This window comes from Manihot esculenta, chromosome 9 (assembly GCF_001659605.2).
Source record: "Manihot esculenta cultivar AM560-2 chromosome 9, M.esculenta_v8, whole genome shotgun sequence".
Lineage (NCBI taxonomy): Eukaryota > Viridiplantae > Streptophyta > Magnoliopsida > Malpighiales > Euphorbiaceae > Manihot > Manihot esculenta.
Genome location: NC_035169.2, coordinates 10,348,377 through 10,373,910, shown reverse-complemented (window position 1 = coordinate 10,373,910; position 25,534 = coordinate 10,348,377). Strand labels below are relative to the sequence as shown.

Here is a 25,534-nt window from a genome sequence, read left to right as displayed (position 1 = left end):
AGTTCTGCTATAATTACAGAGTTAATTTAAAATATAAATAATATGTCTTGTATTAACTGCTTAGGAGAAATCTTTTTAATTTTTGTAAATGTTTGTCAAACATTTGGATTTAGTTATTTAATTGCCAATCAACTATCAGCTAAATTCTAAATATGCACGTAGAATCAATAATTCTAACAAAATTATTGTATATCCAACGGTAAAATTTATCCTTAGCCGACATAGAGAGGCAATTATGCAGACATCAATCAGCTCTCTGTCCTTGGATAAGTTGGGCATCTGTCGAATCCAAGCAACCGAAAAGAATATACAAACAAATTCCTTCATCAAACCCCACAGCCATACACTTCGCAGACATGGTCCACACATCAGATGCTCCTAGTTTAGCAAAGATCAGCACTTGCGTCACCAGCTAGAGGAGCTAGCTTTCTCTATCTTCCTCTAAAATGCCGATACAAGAAGGAAGCATATGCATATGATCATATCCACAAACTATAGACACACAGAGCTCGTTCTTCATTAGGCATTACTATGGCTGCCGATTCCCACCAACTACACTTTATCTTGTTTCCTTTCATGGCACAAGGCCACATGATTCCAATGATGGACATAGCCAGATTATTAGCCCATCATGGAATGATTGTTACAGTAATCACTACACCGCTTAACGCCCAGCGTTTCAAACCAATAATTTCTCGTGATGTGGAATCTGGACTCGTAATCCAGTTCATTGAACTCCAGTTTCCAGGAGAAGAAGCAGGACTACCAAAAGATTGCGAGAACATAGACATGCTTCCTTCACTGGGTTCGGGCAATGAGTTCTTCTTGTCCACGTACCGGCTTCTGGAGCCTGTCCAAAGATTGCTTGAAGAGCTAAACCCTCGGCCTAGTTGTATAATTTCTGATATGTGTTTACCCTACACATCTCAGGTTGCTAGGAAGCTTGGTGTTCCAAGACTTGGTTTCAATGGCTTGTGTTGTTTTTCTCAGCTATGCATGCACTGTATACGCAGTTCAAGAATACTTGAGAGCAAAAAATCTGAAAACGAGTACTTTGTTGTGCCTGGATTGCCCGATGCTATTGAATTAACCAAAGACCAGCTCCCAGGAGCTATGCTTCATGATATTGACAAGTTTCATGAGCAAATAGCAGTTGCTGAAGAGGTGACTTACGGGGTTATTATTAATTCCTTTGAAGAGTTAGAGGCAGCATATGCTCAAGAATTCAAGAAGGTAAAGAGGGATAAGGTTTGGTTCATTGGTCCGGTTTCATTATTCAACAAGAACAACTCCGATAAGGTTCAGAGAGGGAATAAGTCCTCGATTGAAGAATCTGAATGCTTCAGCTGGCTTGATTCACAGCAACCAACGTCTGTAATATATGTCTGCTTTGGTAGCCTTTGCAATTTAATAACTTCTCAGTTGATAGAACTTGGGTCAGGCTTAGAAGCATCAAACAGAAATTTCATTTGGGTGCTAAGAGGAGGGGGGAAATCAAAAGAAATAGAAGATTGGATCGTAGAAGATGGTTTCGAGGGAAGAACCAAAGGGAGAGGTCTCATAATTCGAGGCTGGGCGCCACAAGTAGCAATACTCCAACACCCAGCAATTGGTGGGTTCTTAACACACTGTGGATGGAACTCAACGCTAGAAGGGATATGTGCTGGTGCACCAATGGTTACATGGCCACTTTTTGGAGACCAGTTCTTCAATGAGAGACTAGTTGTTGATGTGCTGAAGATTGGTGTAAAGGTTGGGACAGAGGCTACTGTGACATGGGGAATGGAAAAGAAGGTTGGGATTTTGGTGAAAAGGGAAGCTGTTACAAGGGCGATAGAAAGGTTGATGGAAGAAGGAGAGGAAGGTGAGGAAAGAAGAAAAAGAGCAAAAGAGTTTAGCATCAAGGCAAGGGCTGCAATGGAGGAAGATGGGTCTTCTTATCTCAACATGAAATTACTAATACAAGATATCATGATGCAACAGAAAGCAAATGTTGAGTAATTGCAGGGTTTGAATTTCAATGAATAACATTCAAAATGTTATTTTCTTTTCTGAACAGATAAATAGACTGCGTCAATGTCTAGTAGAACATTATGCAATTTCCTTAAAAGAAGAAAGGGCAAGAAGAAACAAAAACCTGAATTTTGCTTTGATGTAAGTTGCCAATGCGTATTTGTGCCTTCTAAATGGTAAACCAATATATTGCCCAACTTTGATTTTTACAGTTTTCACCTTCTTTTGCAGGAAGTTGTGTTTCCTTTAAGATTAGCCAGCAAGGTCCGCTGGTTCAGGATAATGCTGTACCTTGGCCTTGTAGCGCCTATAAGTTCTCCTTTTTGACTTGTGCCAATTCCTCCGTAGTAGCCTTGCAACAATGTATATTCTTTATGAAATATATACTTTGTCCGATCCATAAAAAAAATTAGTCACATCTCACTAAGCAACATAATTTATGTCCTTTGAAAGGATGTGTTTGATTTTTCTTGCTGACATGTCCCCTGGTTTGGCAAAACTTGGCCTGCTTCTGTTGCTTTAGTATGGCCCTCTTGTAGCCGCTGTTTCTGGTTTCCTGTAGGCTGGTTTAACCTTTTATTGGATTCTTTTAGTTTTGGCTTTGTACGTTTTGTAGCTGTTTTTGTTGTTTCACTTATGGAGTGTCTCCTTTGTTGTTCCTGGATATTTAATAAAATTTCTCTTTATAACACATGCAAGTCGGATCAATGGAGTCGAAGAGTCAGTCGCCTGAAAAAGGAAAGATTATTTTTCCACAATTGAGACCAGCTGTCGTCTTCGAGCTCTAGATTTGGATAAAAGTAAGAGAAAAAAGGACGATGCGCATGGAACCAATATCTCAACACCCACCTCCTCTTTCTATCGTGTTGAAATAAACTGCTTAATTAAAAGTAAATTATGTAATTATAGTGATTTGCACAATTAACAGATCTGATATATATTGTTTCTTGTACAGGCTTATTTTGTTTCCTTAGAATAGAATTGCTTACTTTTTCTCTCCTGATTTTGTGTTGTAAATGTATCTACATATAACCTCCTTTCCGGAGAAAAATACACAACAACTGAATTATTCACAGATTCCATCGTTCAATATGGTATCAGAGCAATTCTGATCCTCGAAGAATTGCTTCCCGAATTTCATATCTTGAAACCACCACCATAGCTTACCATCTGCAACATCGTATTTTGTATTCCCCAATACTATTATTGTTTAGCCACAATAGAAGTCCAACAAAATATGGAGGACAAATCACAACCTACAGCTAATGTTACCCACCCAGGTATTGTTGGTAAGGCAAAGGTACTCTCTGCAACTTCTAAGAATAGTACTTGGATTATTGATACAGGTGCATCTGATCATATGACTAGAGATTCAGGGCAGTTACAATCCATTCGTGCTTTTTCACAATCTGTTATATCTACAGCTAATGGCGGCACTTCTCCAATTATTGGAGAATGATCAGTCATCTTGTCTAGTACCCTTACTCTAGATACTGTCTTGATTGTTCCATCTCTTGAATATAACCTTTTGTCAGTTAGCCAAATAACCTCTTCTCTTGCATGTACTATAACTTTTTGACTCTCATTCTGTGTCTTTCAGGATATTCTGACCCGGAAGATTTTTAGTTATGGTGTTAAAAGAGGCAAACTCTATTACTTGGATCTGACAGAGAATGGAAAACATAAAAATAACCTTGCATGTCAAACAAGTAGTAGAGACAAAGCTCAAGCTGCTGTTTGGTTATGGCATCGGCGATTAGGACATATTTCATTTGGATATCTTAAGAAATTGCAACCACATCTTTTTCAAATTTGAATATTTCAGACTTTCATTGTGATATTTGTGAACTGGTTAAAAGTCACCGTATTTCTTATTTACCATGCCTAAATAAATGTTCTGAATCATTTATGATTATACATTCTGATGTTTGGGGCCCTGCAAAGATTTTTTCTATTTCTAAAGCATGATATTTTGTTACATTCATTGATGAGTGCACACGAATGACTTAGGTGTCTCTACTTCACAAAAAAGTGATGTTGTTACAGCATTTCAGGAATTCTACAATATGGTGGGCACTCAATATCAAAGGCAGATTCGTGTTTGGCAAACTGACAACGCACTAGAGTTCTTGGATACAAACTGTGGGAAGTTCATAAGCGAAAGAGAGATTCGACATCATACTTCTAACACCTATACTCCACAACAAAATGGCTTGACAGAAAGGAAAAATAGGCAAATCATGGAAGTTGTTCGTACTTCTCTCTTTGGCATGAATATGCCTCGGTTTTACTGGGGAGAAGCAGTGAAGTCTACTATTTATCTAATTAATCGGGTCCCCTCTCGCGTACTTGATTTCTGAACTCCTCAACAAAAGATGCAAGCTTTCTTCTCACTCTCACATGTCCCAAATCTTGAACCAAGGGTGCACAGTATATGTCCATATTCCAAAAAATTTGTGGAATAAACTTGATCCTTGTGCTAAATGATGTGTATTTGTTGGCTACTGTAATACCCGGCTAGACTCCGGTATCGGAATTCCTACCGTTCGGTGGAATCTCGGATGTCGGAGACCCCTAGAAGGGACAAATCATGTTTTTATAAAATGTTTTAATGTATTTTATGATTTTAAGCAAGAAGAAAATTAAGTTTTAAATGAAAAAGGCCAAGGAGGCATTTCCAGGTTCGGCCGCCGAACCTCAAGTTCGGCCGCCGAACGTGGGATAGTTTAGGAGGGCAAGTTAGGCTTCCGAAAGTGGCTCAGGTTTGGCCGCTGAACCCCATGTTCGGCCGCCGAACCCCATGTTCGGCCGCCGAACTTGCATGAGTTTTGGAGGCACTTTAGGCTGCCGAAGGGTGGTCTGGCCAGCCCTATATAAGGGCTCCATGGCCGAAACGGGCGAGTTTTCTCCCCATTTTCGGCCAGCGGTGAGTCCATGCTCTCCCATGGTCGTTTTTTATGTTTTTCCTCCAATCTTTCATGTTTTAACAAATTTTATCTTGGTTTGAAGATATTTGAGCAAAAGAGCAAGTTTGGAACTTAGAGACCCAAGGAGCGAGATCTCCCCCATCTCCGAGTTGGATCGTCTTCCCTCTCGATCTTCAAGAGGTAAGAGTAGATCCACACTTCTTTTCATGTTTTAGTTGAGTTTCATGAAGTTTCTTGGGGTAGAAATGCATGTATAGGTTTATGTTGAGTTTTTGATTTATGTTGTGTTTTTTAGCAATGTGAGTTGTATATGTATGTTTGATGTGTTGTAGTTGGGGTTTAGGATAATTTGAAGCCCCTAGGAGCTTATGTATGTGTGTATGCATGTTGTAGAAGTGTTGTGTTTGAGTTGAATGATTTGGGAGGTATATGTACATTGAGGAGGCTGAGTTCTGCCCTTTGGAAGAACTCAGGTTCGGCAGCCGAAGGGACTTTCGGCCGCCGAACCTGCCTGTGGAGGCCAGCCTTTGGCTGCCGAAACCTGCCCCCAAAAGTGGACTTTCGGCTCTGGAAGGGACTTTCGGCCGCCGAAGGTGCATGACTTTCGTCTCTGGAGGGACTTTCGACCGCCGAACCTGCCGCCGAAAGTGCCCTGTTCAGCCTTCCTTTGCATGATTTCTATGATTGTTTTAAGGTGTTTTAGGGGGTTTTTGGGGAGTATTTTAGAGTCATGTTCTTGTGTGTTTGGTCCCTCATTTGAGTCCACCTGTGTAGGTTCGGACCCGAGGAACCGAGGACCTCAGCAGTGAGCTAGCCACTTTAGAGTCAGCTAGAGGTGAGTAGAATAAACCTTTATATTTTAACTTAATGAAAGTTTTAGCATGACTCATGCATCACGAATGCCATGTGATATTCTAGGTTGTTGCATTAGAAATTTACGAATATGTTGCATTGCATATTATATTGTTGATGTGGATGAATATTGAATGATCCATTAGTCCTCGTATGATATGGTATGATGATGATGATGATATGGTATGGAAGTCCAGGAAGACCCATTCTACGTCCCTGGCACAATGTAAGAGAAAGTCCAGGAAGACCCATTCTACGTCCCTGGCACATTGGAATGTTATGATATGATATGTAAAAGGAAGTCCAGGAAGACCCATTCTACGTCCCTGGCACTGTTGGATATGTAGAGGACTATTGGTGACAAGTTCATCCTTAATGTGATTTGTTTGTGTTGTGATGCATTTCATGAGAGCATGAACTTTAATTATAATGTTTTATTATTCTGCTCACTGGGTTCTAGTAGCTCACCCCATTTCCCTAATCCCCCAGGTATGCAGGTATGGGTTAGACCAGGAGCTCAGCTAGAGTAAAGTCCTGTTTATGTAATAGCTAGTGGTGGACATGATAAATATTGAAATGTAATGTATAGTCCAGTAATGTAATGAATAGTATTAAATAGTTATGTAATGTAATGATGTTATTGAGGATTAGAGTTGTGCTTGACCCTAGTATGTTGTTAATCCCTTTTTAGTTACATGATCTTTTAATGAAATATTTTTTGATGTTATGCAAACCAAACTTAAAATATGTTATGTTACCCCATTGGAGCATTGATGATGACTCCAATGTGTGGTTGATGATTATGATCATTAGCTATGCATGCACAGGTTGAGTTTGGTAAATGAATGAGAAAGTTAAAATTTTTATGTATATGTTGATCATGTATGGGATTAAACAGGTTTACAGGATGTATGCCAGGCTTGCTACGGGTCTCGGCGGCCTTATGCCGATCTAGATCTTAGCGCCAGTAGCGGTTTGGTTTTCGGGTCGTTACAACTACTCTGATTTCCAGAAGGGACACCGATGCTATGGTCCACACACAAAAAGACTACATGTGACATTGGATATGTCCTTTCGCGAATCAGAACTAATGATCTGAGATCTAGGAAATAGGGTTTACAAAGCGTTCTGTAAGCTTAGAAAAAACTTGGTCCTAAAGGAGAGTGTTTCTCCCCCTTTTATTCTTTTTCGTTGTCTGCCAGGGACGTGTCTCGGCCTTACTTCCATTGGGCCACCTGTCTCTGCCATACTGATACGGACGTACGAGAGTATCAGGTCTCTGTTCCATGCGTAACGGCCATTTAATTCTCCTCTGGCACGCATGCGGATGGACCCACCAGTCGGATGGGCTGGATGATGAGATTAAGGCTGAGCCTAGAGGAGGTCTGATCATTGGGCCGAAAAGGCTGGGCCGACCTGATTGGGAAATCTAAGTGGAGCCTGGTCCTATGGCTGAGTGGGTTGGATCTGACTCATGCGGGTGACTTAGAAGCCTTCATATCATGGGCTGTCATCATGGGCCTGGCCTTAGACCGAGGTAATGAAATCCAGCGGTCATCAATTGCCTCTTTACCTTCTCATCAGTTATTGCCCGAATGATGAGGGGGTAAATAATGAGAATCATTATGACCGCGCCGCCTAAATACAGACTGCCCCAAAAAATCTTTTTATCTCTCTACTGTTTCAAATTTTCAGATTCTCTCTGTCTTCTCTGAACTTATGCTTTCCCCTGCTTTATGTTCGTCTTGCTCGATTTGTTCACCTGCGCTAATCGTTTTTCAGGTACGCTCCTCCCTTCACCATGGAAGGCCCAAAACTCCCTGAGATTTTTAATCTTGATTCTTGCGTTACCCCATCTACCCTAACCAACTTCTTTTCTCGGAGGTATTTGGACACTCCTCTTTACCACATTAGGGCTTCTTACCGGAACGAGAGGATTGTTCTTCCCGATCCTCCTCCTTCCAGCCTGGTAGATCCCCAAAAAGATCTCAGTCTAGTTTTCTTTGTCAAATAGCGAGATTACGATCTAACCTTCCCCTTTACCCCCTTCTTCATCGAGGTCTTCCAGTACTTCGGGATAACCCCCCGGATGCTATCTCCTAACTCCATTCTATTCATGTGTTCCTTCGAGTCAGTCTGCCGGAGCTGGGGGTTCACACCCACAGCGCGTCTGTTTGTGACCTTTTTCCGCCTCGTCCGGGCTGTTCAATGTTTCTACTATTTCGCCCCCCGTGGTGGATTGTCCATTTTCACGGGCTATAAGGACTCCATAAAGGGCTGGGTAGAGGGTTTTGTAGTGGTGGAGTTGAAGAAGGATTCCGGTCTGTCGTGGGGGATAGACCTCGGTTGGGAAGATGTCTATCTGGGTTGCAATGACCTGCCCTAGCTGAGCCTCACCGAACAGGTCGGGTTCGTTCGACTGACTTCTATTGAAAAGAAGTATGATATCAAAAAGTTTATGTTCGCGTCTAATCTCCAGGATATCCAGGACGCAGGTACTTTATTTCGTTCCATCGTTTTGTTTTTTCATTATGATTTTTACTGAGGGTCATTCTAATTTGTCTGGGTTTTGGATTTTTGCAGCTTCTGAAGTGAAGATCGACCAAATCAAGCCTCCCAAGAATTTTACATTTTCCCGGGAGAGTATGAACGCGGCTCTGGATGCCCTCCTGGCTGGGCGATCCGTGGGAGAGGCTATTCAAAGGGTGGTCGAAGTCATCTCCTCTAGGTCGGCGAGCCGGCCCCCTGTCCCAGCCCCTTCTCGAGCTCCTAAGCCGAGCTCCCGAAGTAGCAGGTCTTCTCGGCCATCCAGCCGTAGCAGATCGAGCTCGACTCCTCAGTCCTCCCAAGCCCCCCGGTCTCGACGGACTTCTAATGAAGGGATGGAAGAGGCTCCAGTGGTCATTTCTAGGCCGGTTGAAGGCACCGAGCTGGCGGGGATGGATCCTGCCCTTCCTTCTGAGGAGGATTCTGAGGTGAGGCTTGAGACCTCCGCCGCTGAGGAGAGGGCTCCGGAAAAAGGAATGGAGGTCATCCCGGCGGGCGAAGGTGCCCAGGAGGCCCCTCTTGGGGTTGTCCCTACTTCCGAGGGAATGGGGCCCGGACCCACTGATGGTGGAGGTGTCGCAAAGAAGGTCGGGGGCAAGCGTCCCGCTTCAGCTGAAGTGCCTGCCCCAATTCTCGTCCCTAAGAAGTCTTGGGCTTCTAGGAGACCGGCTCCAACTCTCCCTCCTTCTCGAGAAGAAGAAAGAGACTCCCGTGGTGCCCCTATTGTCTGCTCCTGACAACGACATTCTGAACGCGGAGGATATTACTCATCAAACTCCGGCGAGCGTTGTAGCAGAGATCTTGCAGGAGCGGATGTTCGGTGGGATCATGGAGGCTTCGGACCCTCATTTGCTTGCTCTGACTGGCCTTTTGGCTGGTTTTACTCGAGAGCAAGCAGCCTTTCGGTCTCGACCCCGAGGGGAGCTTGGAGATAGAATCAGGGAGATGCTCCTGATGGTAAGTTGTCCCTTTTGTTTTCGTTTTGGCTTTCTTTGTTTCTTTGTTTTAATGGTTTTTTCTTTGTGCTAGGTGATGGGCCTCTTTATGGAGGTGGATGCTCATGACCACTCTCTCCGGGAGTCTGTAGATTGCCGGATTGAGGAGGCACACCTGGAGGAGAACTTATCAGCAACCAGCGATGCCCGGGGCAATCTCACGGCCGCTCGGGAACACTCTAGGTCCCTCTAGATAGAGCTACATACTGCGCTGGAGGCCCTTAAAAGGGCTGATGGGAGGGCAGCTGAGGCAGAAGATCAACGTGACAAGGCTTTAAGGCAGCTATCCTCCTTGGAGGAGATCCGGCGAGACAGGGATGAGGCCCTAAGCCAGAAGGACGAGGCCCGGCACCAGCACGAGCTTTTGAAGGCAGATTTTGATGCCGTGCTGGCGCAGAGAGAAGAAGCCCTAGCTTGGGTTGTAGTCCTGGAGCAAGAGCTGAGCAAGCAAGCTGACAGTGTTAAGGGCTTGAACTTGGCGGCAGAGGAGTCCAAACTTCAGAATCAATAACTCTGCCAACAAGTCAACTCTTTGGAGAAGAGGTGCTCAGCCTTGCTCGAAGATGCCAAGCTAGCTGAGGATAGAGTCCAGCTGGAGTGCGAGGAGCGCTTAAGGGTGTACAAGGAGTCGGCTGAGCTCAAAAAAGAGATTGAACAGGCCTGTGAGGCTCATCTTCAGAGCTATAAGGACTCATCGGAGCTGAAAGCCAAGATAGCTGAGGCCTGCGAGGAGCGACTTGCGGAATTTAAAGCCTCTGGCAAGATGAAGACGACCATATTGAATAAGGGCTTCCGCATGTTCATCTCTGGATACAATCGGGGCTTGAAGACTGCCAGATATGCCCCCTCCACCCCGTTAGTTGAACTCCGAGCTGCTGAGGAAGACTACGATGGCGAGGACGTGCTTTACGGGGAGGATGACAGGCCCTTGCCTAAAGGAGCTTCTCGCACTACAGCTGGGCCTTCTGAGGCAGACGCCGAGCTGGGGAAGGGAGATGAAGGTGCTGGGCCTCAGGAGCAGGAGGAAGCAGGGGCCCAAGGGGGGGAAATTGTATCGTTTGTAAATATTAGTATAGGAAATAGTGATGTAGACAACGTAGATACACCTAGGCATGTAAGTTCTCTAAGGACGGTTTTTCCTTCAGTAGAGTAGGTGCTTAGAATAGGCTTGTAATATACTTTTCTTTTAGTGAAATTTTACTTTTATCCTCTGCTTCATGCTTATACTTGAGCTATTTTTATCTTTGTTTATTTTTTCTGCTTTACCAAGCTACTTAGTCTGTTAAAAACCTAACTGGTTCAATTTATTAAAGACTTAAGAATAAAGCACTTAAGTTAATCAAGGCTAGAAAATTAGCAAGAGACTTGACTTCTGATTTATGAACTTTTCCAATTTCACCAGGGCATTCTTATCTGTAGGCCTTTTCCGACCTAGATCTGCCTTAGGGATAAAAATCTTTAAGCTACGTGTTTAATTAATCTTCATGAGTTTGATTTTTAACAATTGACTGGACATCCTCATTTTTCTTTCATTACTTCATAAATATGAGCTCGGGTGTATAACCTTCATATAACCAAAATAAAAAGGATCATGTACCTTTTAAAGTGGTGAGCAGGGCTAGCCTTTTTGTCCTTAGTTCTATTCTGATAGGAATCGAGACTGGAACCTTGTCTGCTCATGCTTTAGGCTTCCTTCTGGATCATAGGAGGCTTATAGCTTGCTGAGTTCGGCCTTTCTGGGCTTATGTTTGCGTGTCTCAGGTCGGCACTTTTGTCTTCACATTACTTTTGTCTTTTCAGCTCGGTTTTTTTGGTACCGGGAGATCTTGGGGATCCCAGTCGCCTATCTGCCGGACTCATCGTCTCGGTCGGTTTTATGATGCCAGTAGATTTTGGGGATCCTGGTCATGCGGCACCGGGAGATCTTGGGGATCCTGGTCATGCGGCGCCGGGAGATCTTGGGGATCCCGGTCTTGTAGTGCCGGGAGATCTTGGGGATCCCGATCTTGTAGCGCTGAGAGATCTTGGGGATCCCAGTCTTGTACCTTCCTGAGGTCTTGTTATCTCAGTTCGGCTTTAGGGCGCCGGGAGATCTTGGGGATCCCGGTTACCTACCTCCCTGAGGTCTTGGGCCTTGGTGCCTGTTTTATTTTTCTCTTTTGTTTCTTTCATGAAAACAACGTCAGTTATGGCAAATAAAGAATTTGGATGATGACAATGTCCATTTTATTAACATGCTTTAAAGTACAATCGATCTTTTTACATTTGATAACATCTCAGGGGAAGTACCTTTTCAAATGCTAGATATTCCAAGCATGAGACTCAAGGTTTCCTTGCATGTCCTCAATTCGATATACCCCCGGTTTGACCACCTTTGCTACTCTAAAGGGACCCTCCCAGGTCGGTGCCAACTTTCCTATTGCCGCTCTCTTTCCAGTAGCTTTCAGGTTTCTCAGGGCCAGATCTCCTACTTTCAGGCTTCTTTCTCTGACCTTTTGATTGTAATAACGGGCCGCTCTTTGCTGATAAGCGGAAGTTCGGACTTGAGCTTCCTCCCTAACTTCTTCTAGAGCATCCAGGTTACTTCTTAATTTGTCGTCGTTGGTGCTCTCGCTATTGAATTGGACTCGATGGGTGGGGACCTGCAGCTCTATTGGAACTACCGCTTCAGTGCCAAACGCGAGTGCAAAAGGCGTTTCTTTAGTGGACGTCCTGGGGGTAGTTCGGAGTGCCCACAGGATGCTATTGAGCTCTTCTGCTCAATTCGCCTTTACCCCATCCAGCCGCTTCTTCAATCCCTGAAGGATGGCTCTATTAGTGACCTCTGTTTGATCGTTGGTCTGAGGATGGGCCATGATCAAGCATAATTTAGCCACATTTTTATTATCCTCTTTATTGCTTATTTACACATTTTTCAGTTTAATTTATGGTTTTTATCTTGTTTTTACAGAAAAGGAAGAATTTGGAAAATGGAAGAAAAAGTGCAGAAAATTTACAAAAGGATGGTTTGCCCAGTGATTTGCCCAAAAATCTGCTCCAATCACTGCCCAGATCAAGCTAAAGCAAATACCCAGAAGCAACAGACAGCAGTGATATGGGCAGGTGATTTGACCAAAACAATCGAAGATCACTGGCCAAAGCACTCGCAAAGGCATAGAGGACTGACTCACAGAGAAGCGATTTGCCCAGTGATTTGCCCAATCACTTGAAGAAACTGGTCAAATCGCCGGACAAATCACTTTGACAGCAGAAAATTACAGCAGAGCGGGAAAATGGACAGCAAACAGAAATCCGAATTTTCAGAAGTCCAAATCCAATCCAATCACTTCCAACACTAATCCAAGAGCCACGAAAGAACTTCTCATCCAAGGAAATCCAATTGCAATCAAATTCAACATCAAAAGAGGAGTCCAACATCAAATCAAAAAGGGATTTTAAAACCCTAGACAATTCTTCAGCTATAAAAGGGGAGTCTCAAAACCAGCAAAGGAGACTATCTTCTGATCAGGAACTCAGCACCTTCTCCCTCGCCAGAAACTCTTCAGCTGTTCTTTCTTTTCGTTCTTTTCATCTCTTTTGTGTATTTTAGTCACCATGAGTGGCTAAATTCATTATTTTCTAGTTGAAGTTGAGAATATTCAGATTTGTTATGAATTGGGAGGTTTAATACTCCATTGTTGAACTCTTATTTGTTTCAATATTTATGCAATCTGATCTTTTCTACAAGTATTACTTTGCTTTTAGAATCAATAAGGGCCCATTGCTTTTAAATTGCTTGAGTAATATTGTTTGAGTGGTTTAGGTCCGTAATTGCTTGGATTGTTCAAATACACATTCAATCAGGTTGCATAATCTAAACTTGACCACGCGGTTGGCAAGGATAGAATTGGGTTTCTCTAAGTCTTAATGCAATCAACAGTTGTTCGATGCTATAATGCCCCAAGGACGTTCCTTGGCAACTTGTTGATTAGTGTTTGATTAGCGAACGTTTCCTAATCAAACTAGAACTAAGGAGGAATTTGGATTGTGAGAAGCGTCTTCCACAACCAAAACTAATTTATTGAAATCAAAAAGGAGTCTTCAAATAATCAATGACCAATTCTGAACAAACTGAATTAGACTCATACTTCAACTAGAAGCCTTTCTCTTATTGATTTATTCATCTTTAAATTACTGCTTTCTTTTACTATTTAGTGTTAATCCATCAACTCAAAAAAACCCCCCTCTTTTATTTATTTGTTATTTACTTTACCTTGGTCATTATTAGGAAGGTCTTTAGTGTCAATTCCCTGTGGTTCGACCCTATTGCCACTATCTGCAAATTTATTTGTTGATCGTTTAATAGGTTTATTTTTGACGGCTTCGACAACCGCTTATCAAAAATTGGCGCCGTTGCCGGGGATTTGATTTAAACTAACGTATTTTCCCTTTATGACCAGGTCTGGCCGTAAAGACACTCTTCTTTACGACCCTGAGATTGAAAAAACTGCCAAGAGCCTAAGGAAGCAAGCAAATTTGAGGAACCAAGCCTCAAAAGCATCTTCATCAACAACACCCTCTCACAGACCACCTACTGCCCCAGCTGAAGAAATTTCTGCACCAGCAGAAACTTCCATCACCGCACCAGCTACCATTGAGTTTGCACCAGAAACTGAATTTCTGGATATGGCAGAAAATCCAGCTATGGCAGCACCACCTGCTGCACCTGTAGAAGCTGAAAATCAAGCTAGAAACTTGCTTGTACAAGTACCCCAGCCACGGGAAAGAACTCTCGGAGAGCTAGATGAACCAGAAGGAGACCAAGCACCCTTGTGCATTGAGTATCCCCCATTGACAGCACCTTTTGAGCTTAAGACAGGTCTGATCCATCTCCTTCCCAAATTCAGAGGCTTAGAAAATGAAGATCCTCACAAGCATTTGAAGGCATTCCATGTGGTGTGTTCCACCTTGAGACCCCAAGGTATTCCAGAAGAGGATATCAAACTTAGAGCCTTCCCTTTTTCCCTTGACGACTATGCCAAGGAGTGGCTATTTTACTTGCCACCCGGATCCATCACATCATGGACTGATATGGTGAGAGCATTCTTGAGAAAATTCTTCCCAACCTCAAAAGCCATAGGCATCCGTCGAGAAATAAGTGGCATAAGGCAAAAGCACTCTGAAGACTTGTATGAATACTGGGAAAGGTTCAAAAGGCTGTGCACAAGCTGCCCTCAACATGATATTTCTGACAAATCTCTCATTCATTACTTCTATGGAGGTTTGCTACCCTCAGAAAGAAAATTTATTGACGCAGCCTGTGGAGGATCAATTGAGAAAAAATCAGCTCGAGAGATGAGAGACTTAATTTCCACCATGGCTGCAGCTTCTCAACAATTTGGAGACCAAGAGCTGCCAACAAGGAATGTAAATGAGGTGAGTAATTCCATTTTATCATCCCAACTTTCTGAACTCACCAATGCTGTCTGAAGCCTTGTTGTGAGTCAAACCCAACAAGTCCAGCAGATTCAGCAGCCCAAGCCATGTGGAATATGTTCCAACAACCACCCTACTGATCTATGCCCTTCCCTTCAAGAAGAGGACCAACAAGTCAATGCTATTGGAGGCTTTAATGGGCAAAGAAGGTATGATCCCTATGCAAATACTTATAATCCAGGTTGGAGGGACCATCCAAATTTCAGTTATGCAAGGGGACAGCAATATCCAAGCCACCAGCAAAGAAACCAAGCACAAGCTGCACCTCAGAATTCTAATGCATCTCTTGAAGAGATTGTGAAAAATTTGGCAAATACTGTGCAGAATCTTGAGAAACAAATGGGGCAAATGGCTTCATCCTTAAACAAAATTGAATCACAAGGAAAGCTACCTTCCCAAACTGAGATAAATCCAAGGCAAAATGCTAGTGCCATCACATTGAGGAGTGGAAAGGAGTTGCAAGACAATAGGGCTGAAAAAGTGCAAAAACAGGGCATGGAAGAAATTCTGCCAGAAAGTGATCAGGGCAGTGATTTGCCCAGTTTGCTTGTAGAAACTGACTCGATCGCTGGGCAAACTAAGCTGTCCAGCAGTGATTTGCCCAATTCTCCAGAGAAGGCAGAAAGTGATTTGCCCAAATCAACAGACCAGGCAGAATCAAGTCAAAGGCAGAAACAGCAACCTATGGAGAAATTCAAGGTACCTCCTCCCTTCCCAAAGAGATTTGCAAAGTCCCAAAAGGAGAAAGAGGAAAAAGAGATATTGGAGACACTTCGCAAAGTGGAAATTAACATTCCCCTACTTGATGCTGTGAAGCAAATTCCAAGGTATGCCAAATTCCTCAAAGAGCTATGCACAAACCGAAGGAAACTTGCTGAACGTGAAAAGGTAAGTGTGGGGGAGTGTGTTTCAGCTGTCATCCAAAGAAAACTACCAGTCAAATGCAAGGATAGAGGAATGTTTGCGGTTTCATGCAAAATAGGCAATGTGGGAATAAAGAAGGCCATGTGTGACCTTGGAGCTTCAATAAATGTCATGCCTCTGTCTATTTTTAACTTGTTGAATGTAGGAACACTCAAGGGCACCAGTATTGTGATCCAATTGGCTGACCGATCCATTGTCTACCCTAAAGGAGTGCTTGAAGATGTGTTGGTGCAAGTGGACCAATTAGTCTTTCCAGCAGATTTTTATGTTATTGACATGGAGGAAGACAAGAGCAACACCACCTCTGATATCCTACTTGGGAGACCATTCTTGAGCACAGCAAGAACAAAAATTGATGTGCATGATGGCACATTGACTATGGAGTTTGAAGGGGAAGTTATCAAATTTAATGTTTATGATGCCATGAAATTCCCCAATGATGTTTCTCATGTTTATGGACTTGATGTTATTGATAATTTAAGTCAAGAAGTTTTTGATTTTGATCAAGAAAACTTACTTTATGAAGGTCTTTGCAGGAAAGGAAAAGTGGACAGCAACATCTCTGAAGAAGACAAAACAGCAGACTGTTGTAACTTGCTGGATGTGGGTGATTTGCCCAGTGATTTGCCCAGAACACCAGAAAATCTGCTCAAATCACCGCTCAAATCGGACAGCAGGCAGACAGAAAACCAGCAGACAGAAAAGGCACCAGAACTGAAACCCTTGCCTAACCACCTCAAATATGCCTACTTGGGAGCTGGAAATACACTTCCAGTAATCATCTCCAACCAGCTCAGCCAAGAAGAAGAGGAAAAGCTCCTGGATGTGTTGAGGAGACACAAGAAGGCTATTGGGTGGACATTGGAGGACATAAAGGGTATCTCACCCTCAACATGCATGCATCGGATACTTATGGAGGATGAGTGCAAACCTGTTCGTGAGGCACAAAGAAGGCTGAATCCACCTATGATGGAGGTTGTAAAGAAGGAGATTATGAAGCTCCTAGACATTGGGGTAATCTACCCCATTTCTGACAGTAAATGGGTGAGTCCCATCCATGTGGTACCAAAGAAGACCGGGATTACCATTGTCCCTAATTCTGAAGGAGAGCTAGTACCCACTCGTGTACAAAATGGGTGGAGAGTTTGCATGGACTACAGGAAGCTCAACACAGCCACAAGAAAGGACCACTTTCCCTTGCCCTTCATGGACCAAATGCTTGAGAGACTTGCTGGAAAAAGCCATTACTGCCTCCTTGATGGATATTCTGGATTTTATCAAATCCCCGTTGCACCAGAAGACCAAGAGAAGACCACTTTCACATGCCCATTTGGCACATTCGCATTTAGGAGGATGCCCTTCGGTCTTTGCAATGCACCAGCCACTTTCCAAAGGTGCATGATGAGCATTTTTTCTGACTATGTGGAGAGGATCATTGAAGTCTTCATGGATGACTTTACGGTGTATGGCAACTCATTCCATGAATGCCTAGCCAACTTGGAGAAGATACTTCAAAGGTGTTTGGAGACAAACTTGGTTCTCAACTATGAGAAGTGCCACTTCATGGTCAGCCATGGCTTAATCTTAGGCCATATTGTTTCAGCAAAAGGGATTGAGGTGGACAAAGCCAAAATCGACACCATCAAAAATCTGCCCTACCCAACCAGCATTAGGGAGATTCGATCATTCCTTGGACATGCTGGTTTTTACAGGAGGTTTATCAAGGATTTTTCTAAAATAACTCAGCCTCTTTGCAGATTGTTACAGCAGGATGTACCATTCAACTTTGATGACAGCTGCAAATCAGCCTTTGATTTGATCAAATCACTCCTAATTTCTGCCCCAGTCATCCAGCCACCTGATTGGACCCTTCCATTTGAGATCATGTGTGATGCCAGCAACTTTGCTATAGGTGCAGTATTGGGACAGCGCATAGGTAACTCTCCTCATGTCATTCACTATGCCTCACGCACCCTAGATGCTGCACAATGCAATTATTCCACTACGGAAAAAGAGTTGCTGGCTGTTGTGTTTGCATTGGAGAAGTTTAGACCCTACCTACTTGGTACAAAGGTGATTATATACTCAGATCATGCTGCACTAAGGTATTTAATCAAGAAAAAAGAGTCCAAACCTAGGCTGGTGAGATGGATATTGCTGTTACAAGAGTTTGACTTGGAGATCCGTGACAAGAAAGGCAAGGAGAACCTTGTGGCTGATCACCTTAGCAGAATTCTGACCGAGATGGAGACATGCCCCATCAATGAGACCTTCCCTGATGAGCACCTCTTTGCTGTCCAAGAAGAGGAACCAAGGTATGCTGATATTGTTAACTTCCTTGCCATAGGTGATTTGCCCACTGATTTGCCCAAACACATAAGAGACAAGATCAAGAAAGAGGCAAGGTATTATGTGTGGGATGAGCCTTACCTATGGAAGCATTGTGCAGACCAAGTCATAAGGAGATGCATCCCAAACCATGAGATCACATCTGTCCTAACTTTCTGCCACTCTTACAGCTGTGGAGGTCACTTTGGGCCACGCAAGACAGCCTTGAAAGTCCTTGAAAGTGGATTATTTTGGCTTAGAGATGCTTATTTATTTTGTAGGTCATGTGCAAGATGCCAACAAACGAGAAACCTTGGAAAAAGAAGTGAAATGCCACAAGCACCCATTATGGTGTGTGAAATCTTTGACATATGGGGCATTGACTTCATGGGACCATTCCCACCTTCCTTTGGCAACACCTACATACTACTTGCTGTGGATTATGTGTCCAAGTGGATTGAGGCCAAAACAACAAGAGCTGATGATGCAAAAACAGTGGGTGATTTTGTAAAATCCCACATTTTCTCAAGATTTGGACTGCCCAAGGCCATAATCAGTGACCGAGGCACCCATTTTTGCAACAAGGTAGTAGAAACTCTCCTCAAGAAGCACCATGTCATCCATAGAACCTCTACTGCCTATCACCCTCAAACAAATGGGCTGGCTGAAGTGTCAAATAGGGAGATCAAGTCCATCTTGGAGAAAACGGTCTGCCCAAATCGCAAGGACTGGAGTACATGCCTCAATGATGCCTTATGGGCATATAGGACAGCATATAAAACCCCAATTGGGATGTCTCCATATAGGCTGATTTATGGGAAAGCCTGCCATCTACCGGTGGAACTTGAACATAAAGCCTATTGGGCTGTGAAGAGCTGTAATCTTGATGAAAAAGAGGCTGGAGTTCACAGAAAATTACAGATTCAAGAGCTTGAGGAGATTAGGCGTGATGCATATGAAGCTTCATGGGATTATAAAGCAAGGACCAAAGCCTTCCATGACAAGCACATCTCCAGAAAACAATTCCAGGTTGGTGATAAGGTTTTGCTCTTTGATTCCAGGTTCAAATTATTCCCTGGAAAGTTTCGGTCAAGGTGGATTGGGCCATTTTTGGTTGAGCATGTTTATCCACATGGAGCTGTTGACATTAGGAGCTCACAAACAAGCAAAGTTTTCAAAGTTAATGGGCATCGTTTGAAGAGATTCTATGAAGGTTTTACTGTCCATGTTGTGGAGGAGGTTCTCTTGGATCCCCCTTCCCAAGACTGCTGAGCAAGACACTGAAGTCCAGCCCAAGACAGAAAACAGGGCGCTACTGGGAGGCAGCCCAGAGGCAGTGATTTGCCCAGTGATTTGCCCACTGCTTGCCCAAATCGCCGGGCAAATCGACTGAATGTACCATAGTCACAAGCGATCGGGGCAGTGATTTGCCCAATTGCCCAGATAATTTGACCAAGATCACCGGTCCAATCGCAAAATCAAGCACATCATCAGAAAAGGGCGTGAACAGTACCAGCCCAGCAACTGCAAAGGAGAAGCAGTCTGGCCAAGTGATTTGCCCACTGCTTACCCAAATCACTGGGCAAATCACCCTGTCATAAATCCAGAGGGCCAGCATTTAATGATCAGGGCAGATCACATTCCCTAATCACTTTAAGTAGTCTTTTCTTTTATTTTTAATTTTTACGCTAAACTACTGTTTTTATCTCTTCTTCTTCTTCAAGCTTTCTTCTCTCCGACCACCACTCACCCACCGGCAAACTCAGGACCACCATGGTAAGAATCAAGATGAGGGCCACCGGCGGACCATTCATGTGGAAGAAATTAGGGTTACCCAGACCACCCAGCCCCTCTGACAGTGACGATGAAGCGTGGGACACACCACCAACAACCACCACCAACACCGAGACACCACCGGCCACAAGTACAGCAACAGGACGCACCGACTCACCGGCCGTCCAGATATATCACCGGCAAAAGAAACGGCAAAGAACGCCACCATCCACAATAGCCCCGACGGCAGACCCTGAGGGCAAAAAGTTACCCGAAGCCACCACTCCCACCGGCCACAGCCAGAAACGGCCAAGAACTCAGTCGCCACCGAGGTCAGAGCCAGAGTCGGAACCTACCATCGCCAAAGAAACTGATGCGCCCACGGATCTGCCAAGTGATGTGCCCACCGATTCCACCACTGATGTGCCCACGGACACGACTACTGATGCGCCCAGCAATGTGCAAAGCACTATGCCAAGCACTATGCCAAGCGCTATGCCAAGCGCTGATATGCCCACTGATATGACCAAGGATCTGCCAAGTGCTGTGCCCAGCAATGTGCCACACGCTGTGCCCAACGATGTGCCTACTGATTTCACCAGCGTTGTGCCCAGTGATACGCCCACGGACTTACCAAGCGATACGCCTGGCGATGTGCCCAGTGACGCACTAAGCGATATGCCCAGCAATTTGCCCAGCGATTTGCCCAGGCCAGCATACCCAGATCACATCGTCAAAGCACTGACATTCAACAAAATTTCTGAGCGCACCAGGTTGCTTAAAATTTCATCTCTGCCATACCACCCAGGTAAGTATATCCACCATGCCACCCTTGGAGCACTGAGACTCCATTCCCAGGTACGTTCTCTGATCTCTGCTATTGGCTGGGACATTTTTTTCCTCCTGCGCATGCCTTCCTTCCTTGAACTCACACAGGAGTTCTTCACCACATTCTATTTTGATAAAAATGCCATGCATAACCTACACACACCTGGCACAGTTGGATTTAGGTTATTAGGGAAGCGATTTCGCTTATCCCTGCAGGAATTCGGCATAGCCATGGGCTGTGAATGCCCTCAGTCCACCTGGGACTTCCCTGCTGAGTTTGATCCAAGCTCTGTGTACTTGGAATTAAGTGACAATCCACCAGACTCCTACTCTCCTACTAGGTCCAAGGACCTATACCTCAGTAACCCAAGTCTGAAATACCTTCACAGATTCCTGGCCTACACATTTTTTGGGAGGAAGGATGCTTCCAACATCCTGACCAGAACTGAATTGTATATTCTTTGGTGCATGCACAGGGGCAGAAAAATTCATCTTGGATATTGGGTTGCCACCCAACTATCCAGCATCATACAATATAATAGGCCCTTGATTTTTGGTCCTTTGATCACTGCCATTGCAGTGAATCTCAAACTATTGCACCCCGCACATACTGACCTCTCCCCCACCCCCAAAACAACCCCCTTGGACCTACGCACATTGGATGATATGGGGTTGCTTTGCAAGGTGGGGGATGTTTTTTCCATTGCACCTGCAGGTCCAGTAACACCACGCCATGAGCGTGTTTTCAGAAGGAAGAAAGCCACCATAAGCACCACCACCCAGCAGCCAGCCATTATAGCAGATACTGCAGATCAGGCAACACAAGCAATAGGGCAGGAACCAGCAAATGAGCCACCTCCAGCAGCCCACCAGCAGGATGCTCCTCAGCCACCTGAAGACGAAGCCCCCAACCAGACAGTAGAGGCTCGTCTCAGAAGGATTGAAGATCGAATGCAAAGGATGGAGCACTTGTTGGACCTGCTGGTGGACCATTTTCTGCCCCAGCACCGTGACAGATAGCGATTTGCCCAGTGATTTGCCCAGTGCTTGCCCAAGTCACTGGTCAAATCACCCCCAGGCCAGGAAATATTTTTCCCTTTTCTCCTTCATTTTTCTATATGTTTATTCACACATTGAGGACAATATGTGGGATAGGTGTGGGGGTACTGGAGAGTATTTATTCACTGATCACACCACATTTTTACCTTTTTGATTTCTTTTTGTTTCTTTTTGTTTCCTTTTGCATTATTTTTACCCCTTTTTGCACACACCAGAATTTTTTCACACTCCTAGCACACACACACAGAATTTTGTAGCTAATTGCTTTACTCAACACAGTTAACAAGGTTGAAAGAGTGCCCTTATCTCATGACCCCATTAATTTGCCACCCCTTTAAGCCTAAACAGAATCATTCACAGCATGTTACCTTCACTTAGGAAGTTCTTTACTTGAATTGAACCCTTAAACTTGTTGTGGTCAAGGGAAATAAAAATAAAAATACATGCAAATAAAAAGCTAGTGTAACTCCCTATGAGCTGATTTGCCCAAACTATCATGACAAACCAGCACAAAGCACAAATCACAAACTTGTTCCAATGGTCTAAGACTATGAACTGAGCCTAATAGCTACTTGGAGAAGTAACTGACTGAGTAACCGGGGGTGTATCACCCATGTACACAATCGCGTAAAAAGGTCAGTAACTTTTTCAAGCAAATAAGTTTCGATGGTCTAGACTATGAACAGAGCTAGTAGCCACTTGAACAAGTGACTAACTGAGTAACCGGGGGTGTATCACCCATGTATACAATCGCGTAAAAAGGTTAGTGACTTTTTCAGGCAAGGATAAGAATAAGTGCTGCTGAAAATAAAAATTAGATAAAAAGGGGAGAGAGAGAAGGTGGCAAGTCACTCCTAGGGGTTACATTAAACCTAACATAAAAGAATAAGCATGATTGAATCAAAAACCTTTCCCTTGACCATGGTAGGTGAAAGGAAACAAGGAAAGGAGAGGATGACCTTAGTGCATGTACTCTATACTGTGATAATTCAGATTAGGAGTCTAGGGAGGGCTGATTAAGTGGTACTTAGGCTCTAAGGAAAAAGGGGGCTTAATTAGCTAAGTTATTTGTTGCTTGAGGACAAGCAAAAAGCTAGGTGTGGGGGTATTTGATCAAGCATAATTTAGCCACATTTTTATTATCCTCTTTATTGCTTATTTACACATTTTTCAGTTTAATTTATGGTTTTTATCTTGTTTTTACAGAAAAGGAAGAATTTGGAAAATGGAAGAAAAAGTGCAGAAAATTTACAAAAGGATGGTTTGCCCAGTGATTTGCCCAAAAATCTGCTCCAATCACTGCCCAGATCAAGCTAAAGCAAATACCCAGAAGCAACAGACAGCAGTGATATGGGCAGGTGATTTGACCAAAACAATCGAAGATCACTGGCCAAAGCACTCGCAAAGGCATAGAGGACTGACTCACAGAGAAGCGATTTGCCCAATCACTTGAAGAAACTGATCAAATCGCCGGACAAATCACTTTGACAGCAGAAAATTACAGCAAAGCGGGAAAATGGACAGCAAACAGAAATCCGAATTTTCAGAAGTCCAAATCCAATCCAATCACTTCCAACACTAATCCAAGAGCCACGAAAGAACTTCTCATCCAAGGAAATCCAATTGCAATCAAATTCAACATCAAAAGAGGAGTCCAACATCAAATCAAAAAGGGATTTTAAAACCCTAGACAATTCTTCAGCTATAAAAGGGGAGTCTCAAAACCAGCAAAGGAGACTATCTTCTGATCAGGAACTCAGCACCTTCTCCCTCGCCAGAAACTCTTCAGCTGTTCTTTCTTTTCGTTCTTTTCATCTCTTTTGTGTATTTTAGTCACCATGAGTGGCTAAATTCATTATTTTCTAGTTGAAGTTGAGAATATTCAGATTTGTTATGAATTGGGAGGTTTAATACTCCATTGTTGAACTCTTATTTGTTTCAATATTTATGCAATCTGATCTTTTCTACAAGTATTACTTTGCTTTTAGAATCAATAAGGGCCCATTGCTTTTAAATTGCTTGAGTAATATTGTTTGAATGGTTTAGGTCCGTAATTGCTTGGATTGTTCAAATACACATTCAATCAGGTTGCATAATCTAAACTTGACCACGCGGTTGGCAAGGATAGAATTGGGTTTCTCTAAGTCTTAATGCAATCAACAGTTGTTCGATGCTATAATGCCCCAAGGACGTTCCTTGGCAACTTGTTGATTAGTGTTTGATTAGCGAACGTTTCCTAATCAAACTAGAACTAAGGAGGAATTTGGATTGTGAGAAGCGTCTTCCACAACCAAAACTAATTTATTGAAATCAAAAAGGAGTCTTCAAATAATCAATGACCAATTCTGAACAAACTGAATTAGACTCATACTTCAACTAGAAGCCTTTCTCTTATTGATTTATTCATCTTTAAATTACTGCTTTCTTTTACTATTTAGTGTTAATCCATCAACTCAAAAAAACCCCCCTCTTTTATTTATTTGTTATTTACTTTACCTTGGTCATTATTAGGAAGGTCTTTAGTGTCAATTCCCTGTGGTTCGACCCTATTGCCACTATCTGCAAATTTATTTGTTGATCGTTTAATAGGTTTATTTTTGACGGCTTCGACAACCGCTTATCAGGCCATCGAAGAGAACTTGTGCCATATGCCCATATTTGCTATGAACGCTCTGAAGGCACTGTAGTTAAACTGTCTGTCGTTGTCTGAGATGAGTACCCTCAGTATTCCAAACCTACAGATGATGTTGCCCCATACGAAGTCTATCATCTTACGGGCTGTGATTGTGGGGATTGCCTCCACTTCTGGCCATTTTGAGAAGTACTCCACAGCCACCACTACAAATTTCTTCTGCCCCGTGGTCTTGGGAAAGGGTCCCAGGATGTCTATTCCCCACTGTGAGAACAGCTACGGGCTGGATATGCTGGACTGAGGAGTGGCTGGAACATTGACGGCATTAGCAAATCTCTGGCATACATCACATCTTCGGACAAACTCTTCTGCCTCTTTTTTTACAGTGGGCCAGTAGTACCCTTGCCTGAATATTTTATTAGCCAGCGTTCCTGCTCCTTCATGAGCTCCACACATTCCCCTGTGTATTTCTTCCATCACCTTTATTGCCTCCTCCGGGCTCACACATCGGAGCCACGGGCTGGATTTTCCCCTTCTGTATAAAGTCCCCCTTATTGCTTGGTAATTAGCGGCATGAGCTGCTATCTTTTTTGCTTCGTCCTTGTCTTCAGGGAGCTTTCCCTTCTCCAGGTATGGGGTCATCCAGCTCTGGCTTTGCTCCACCTGCAATACAGTGGCCGTTTTGTTAAAGGCAGGTGTGCTAATGTGTTGGATGTATACCTCGTCAGGGAGCTGTTCTAGCTCTTCCTTGGACAACCGACTGAGCAAGTCTGCTTCCTCATTCTCCTCCCGAGGTATTCTTTGGTATCTGACTGTGATTCCCCGACTCTTAAGTTCGGCTTCTATGGCTTTTACCTTCGCTAGGTAATTCTGCATGGTAGGGTCTCTGGCCTGATATGCCCCTGTTATCTGATTGATCACCAGCTGGGAGTCACTATTCACCTCGAGGTCGGTTACCCCTACCTCTATTGCTACCAGCATTCCATTTATCAGGGCTTCATATTCTGCCACATTATTAGAGGCCTTGAACTCTAGGCATAGGGCGTAGCAAACCTTAAATTCTTCAGGTCCCTTCAACATTATTCCAGCACCACTGCCCCCAGCGCCTGAGGCCCCGTCCACATACAGCTTCCAGCTAAATTCTTGAGAGGACTGCCCTTCTCTCTCATTCCCCAACTCTT

At 43.7% G+C, this 25,534-nt stretch overlaps 2 protein-coding genes across 2 annotated transcripts; both read left to right on the top strand.

The window, feature by feature from the left end:
* Positions 1-85: 85 nt before the first annotated feature.
* Positions 86-2,704, top strand: LOC110607728 (UDP-glycosyltransferase 73C1). Its single transcript, XM_021746882.2, has 2 exons — positions 86-2,154; positions 2,245-2,704. The coding sequence occupies exon 1, from the start codon at positions 532-534 to the stop codon at positions 1,999-2,001; it is 1,470 nt and encodes a 489-aa protein (XP_021602574.1). The 5' UTR covers positions 86-531; the 3' UTR covers positions 2,002-2,154; positions 2,245-2,704.
* Positions 2,705-6,794: 4,090 nt separating this feature from the next.
* LOC122724704 (flocculation protein FLO11-like) lies at positions 6,795-10,842 on the top strand. The gene is made up of 2 exons (XM_043960476.1): positions 6,795-8,287; positions 8,376-10,842. Exons 1-2 carry the CDS (start codon positions 8,251-8,253, stop codon positions 9,074-9,076), a joined length of 738 nt encoding a protein of 245 aa, XP_043816411.1. The 5' UTR covers positions 6,795-8,250; the 3' UTR covers positions 9,077-10,842.
* The last annotated feature ends 14,692 nt before the right edge of the window (positions 10,843-25,534 follow it).

Excerpts from the sequence above, each read along its gene's own strand:
- LOC110607728 (XM_021746882.2), top strand. The coding sequence starts at position 532 with ATGGCTGCCGATTCCCACCAACTACACTTTATCTTGTTTCCTTTCATG.
- LOC122724704 (XM_043960476.1), top strand. The coding sequence starts at position 8,251 with ATGTTCGCGTCTAATCTCCAGGATATCCAGGACGCAG. Across the intron at positions 8,288-8,375 it reads CCAGGATATCCAGGACGCAG|CTTCTGAAGTGAAGATCGAC; the intron begins GTACTTTATTTC and ends GGATTTTTGCAG.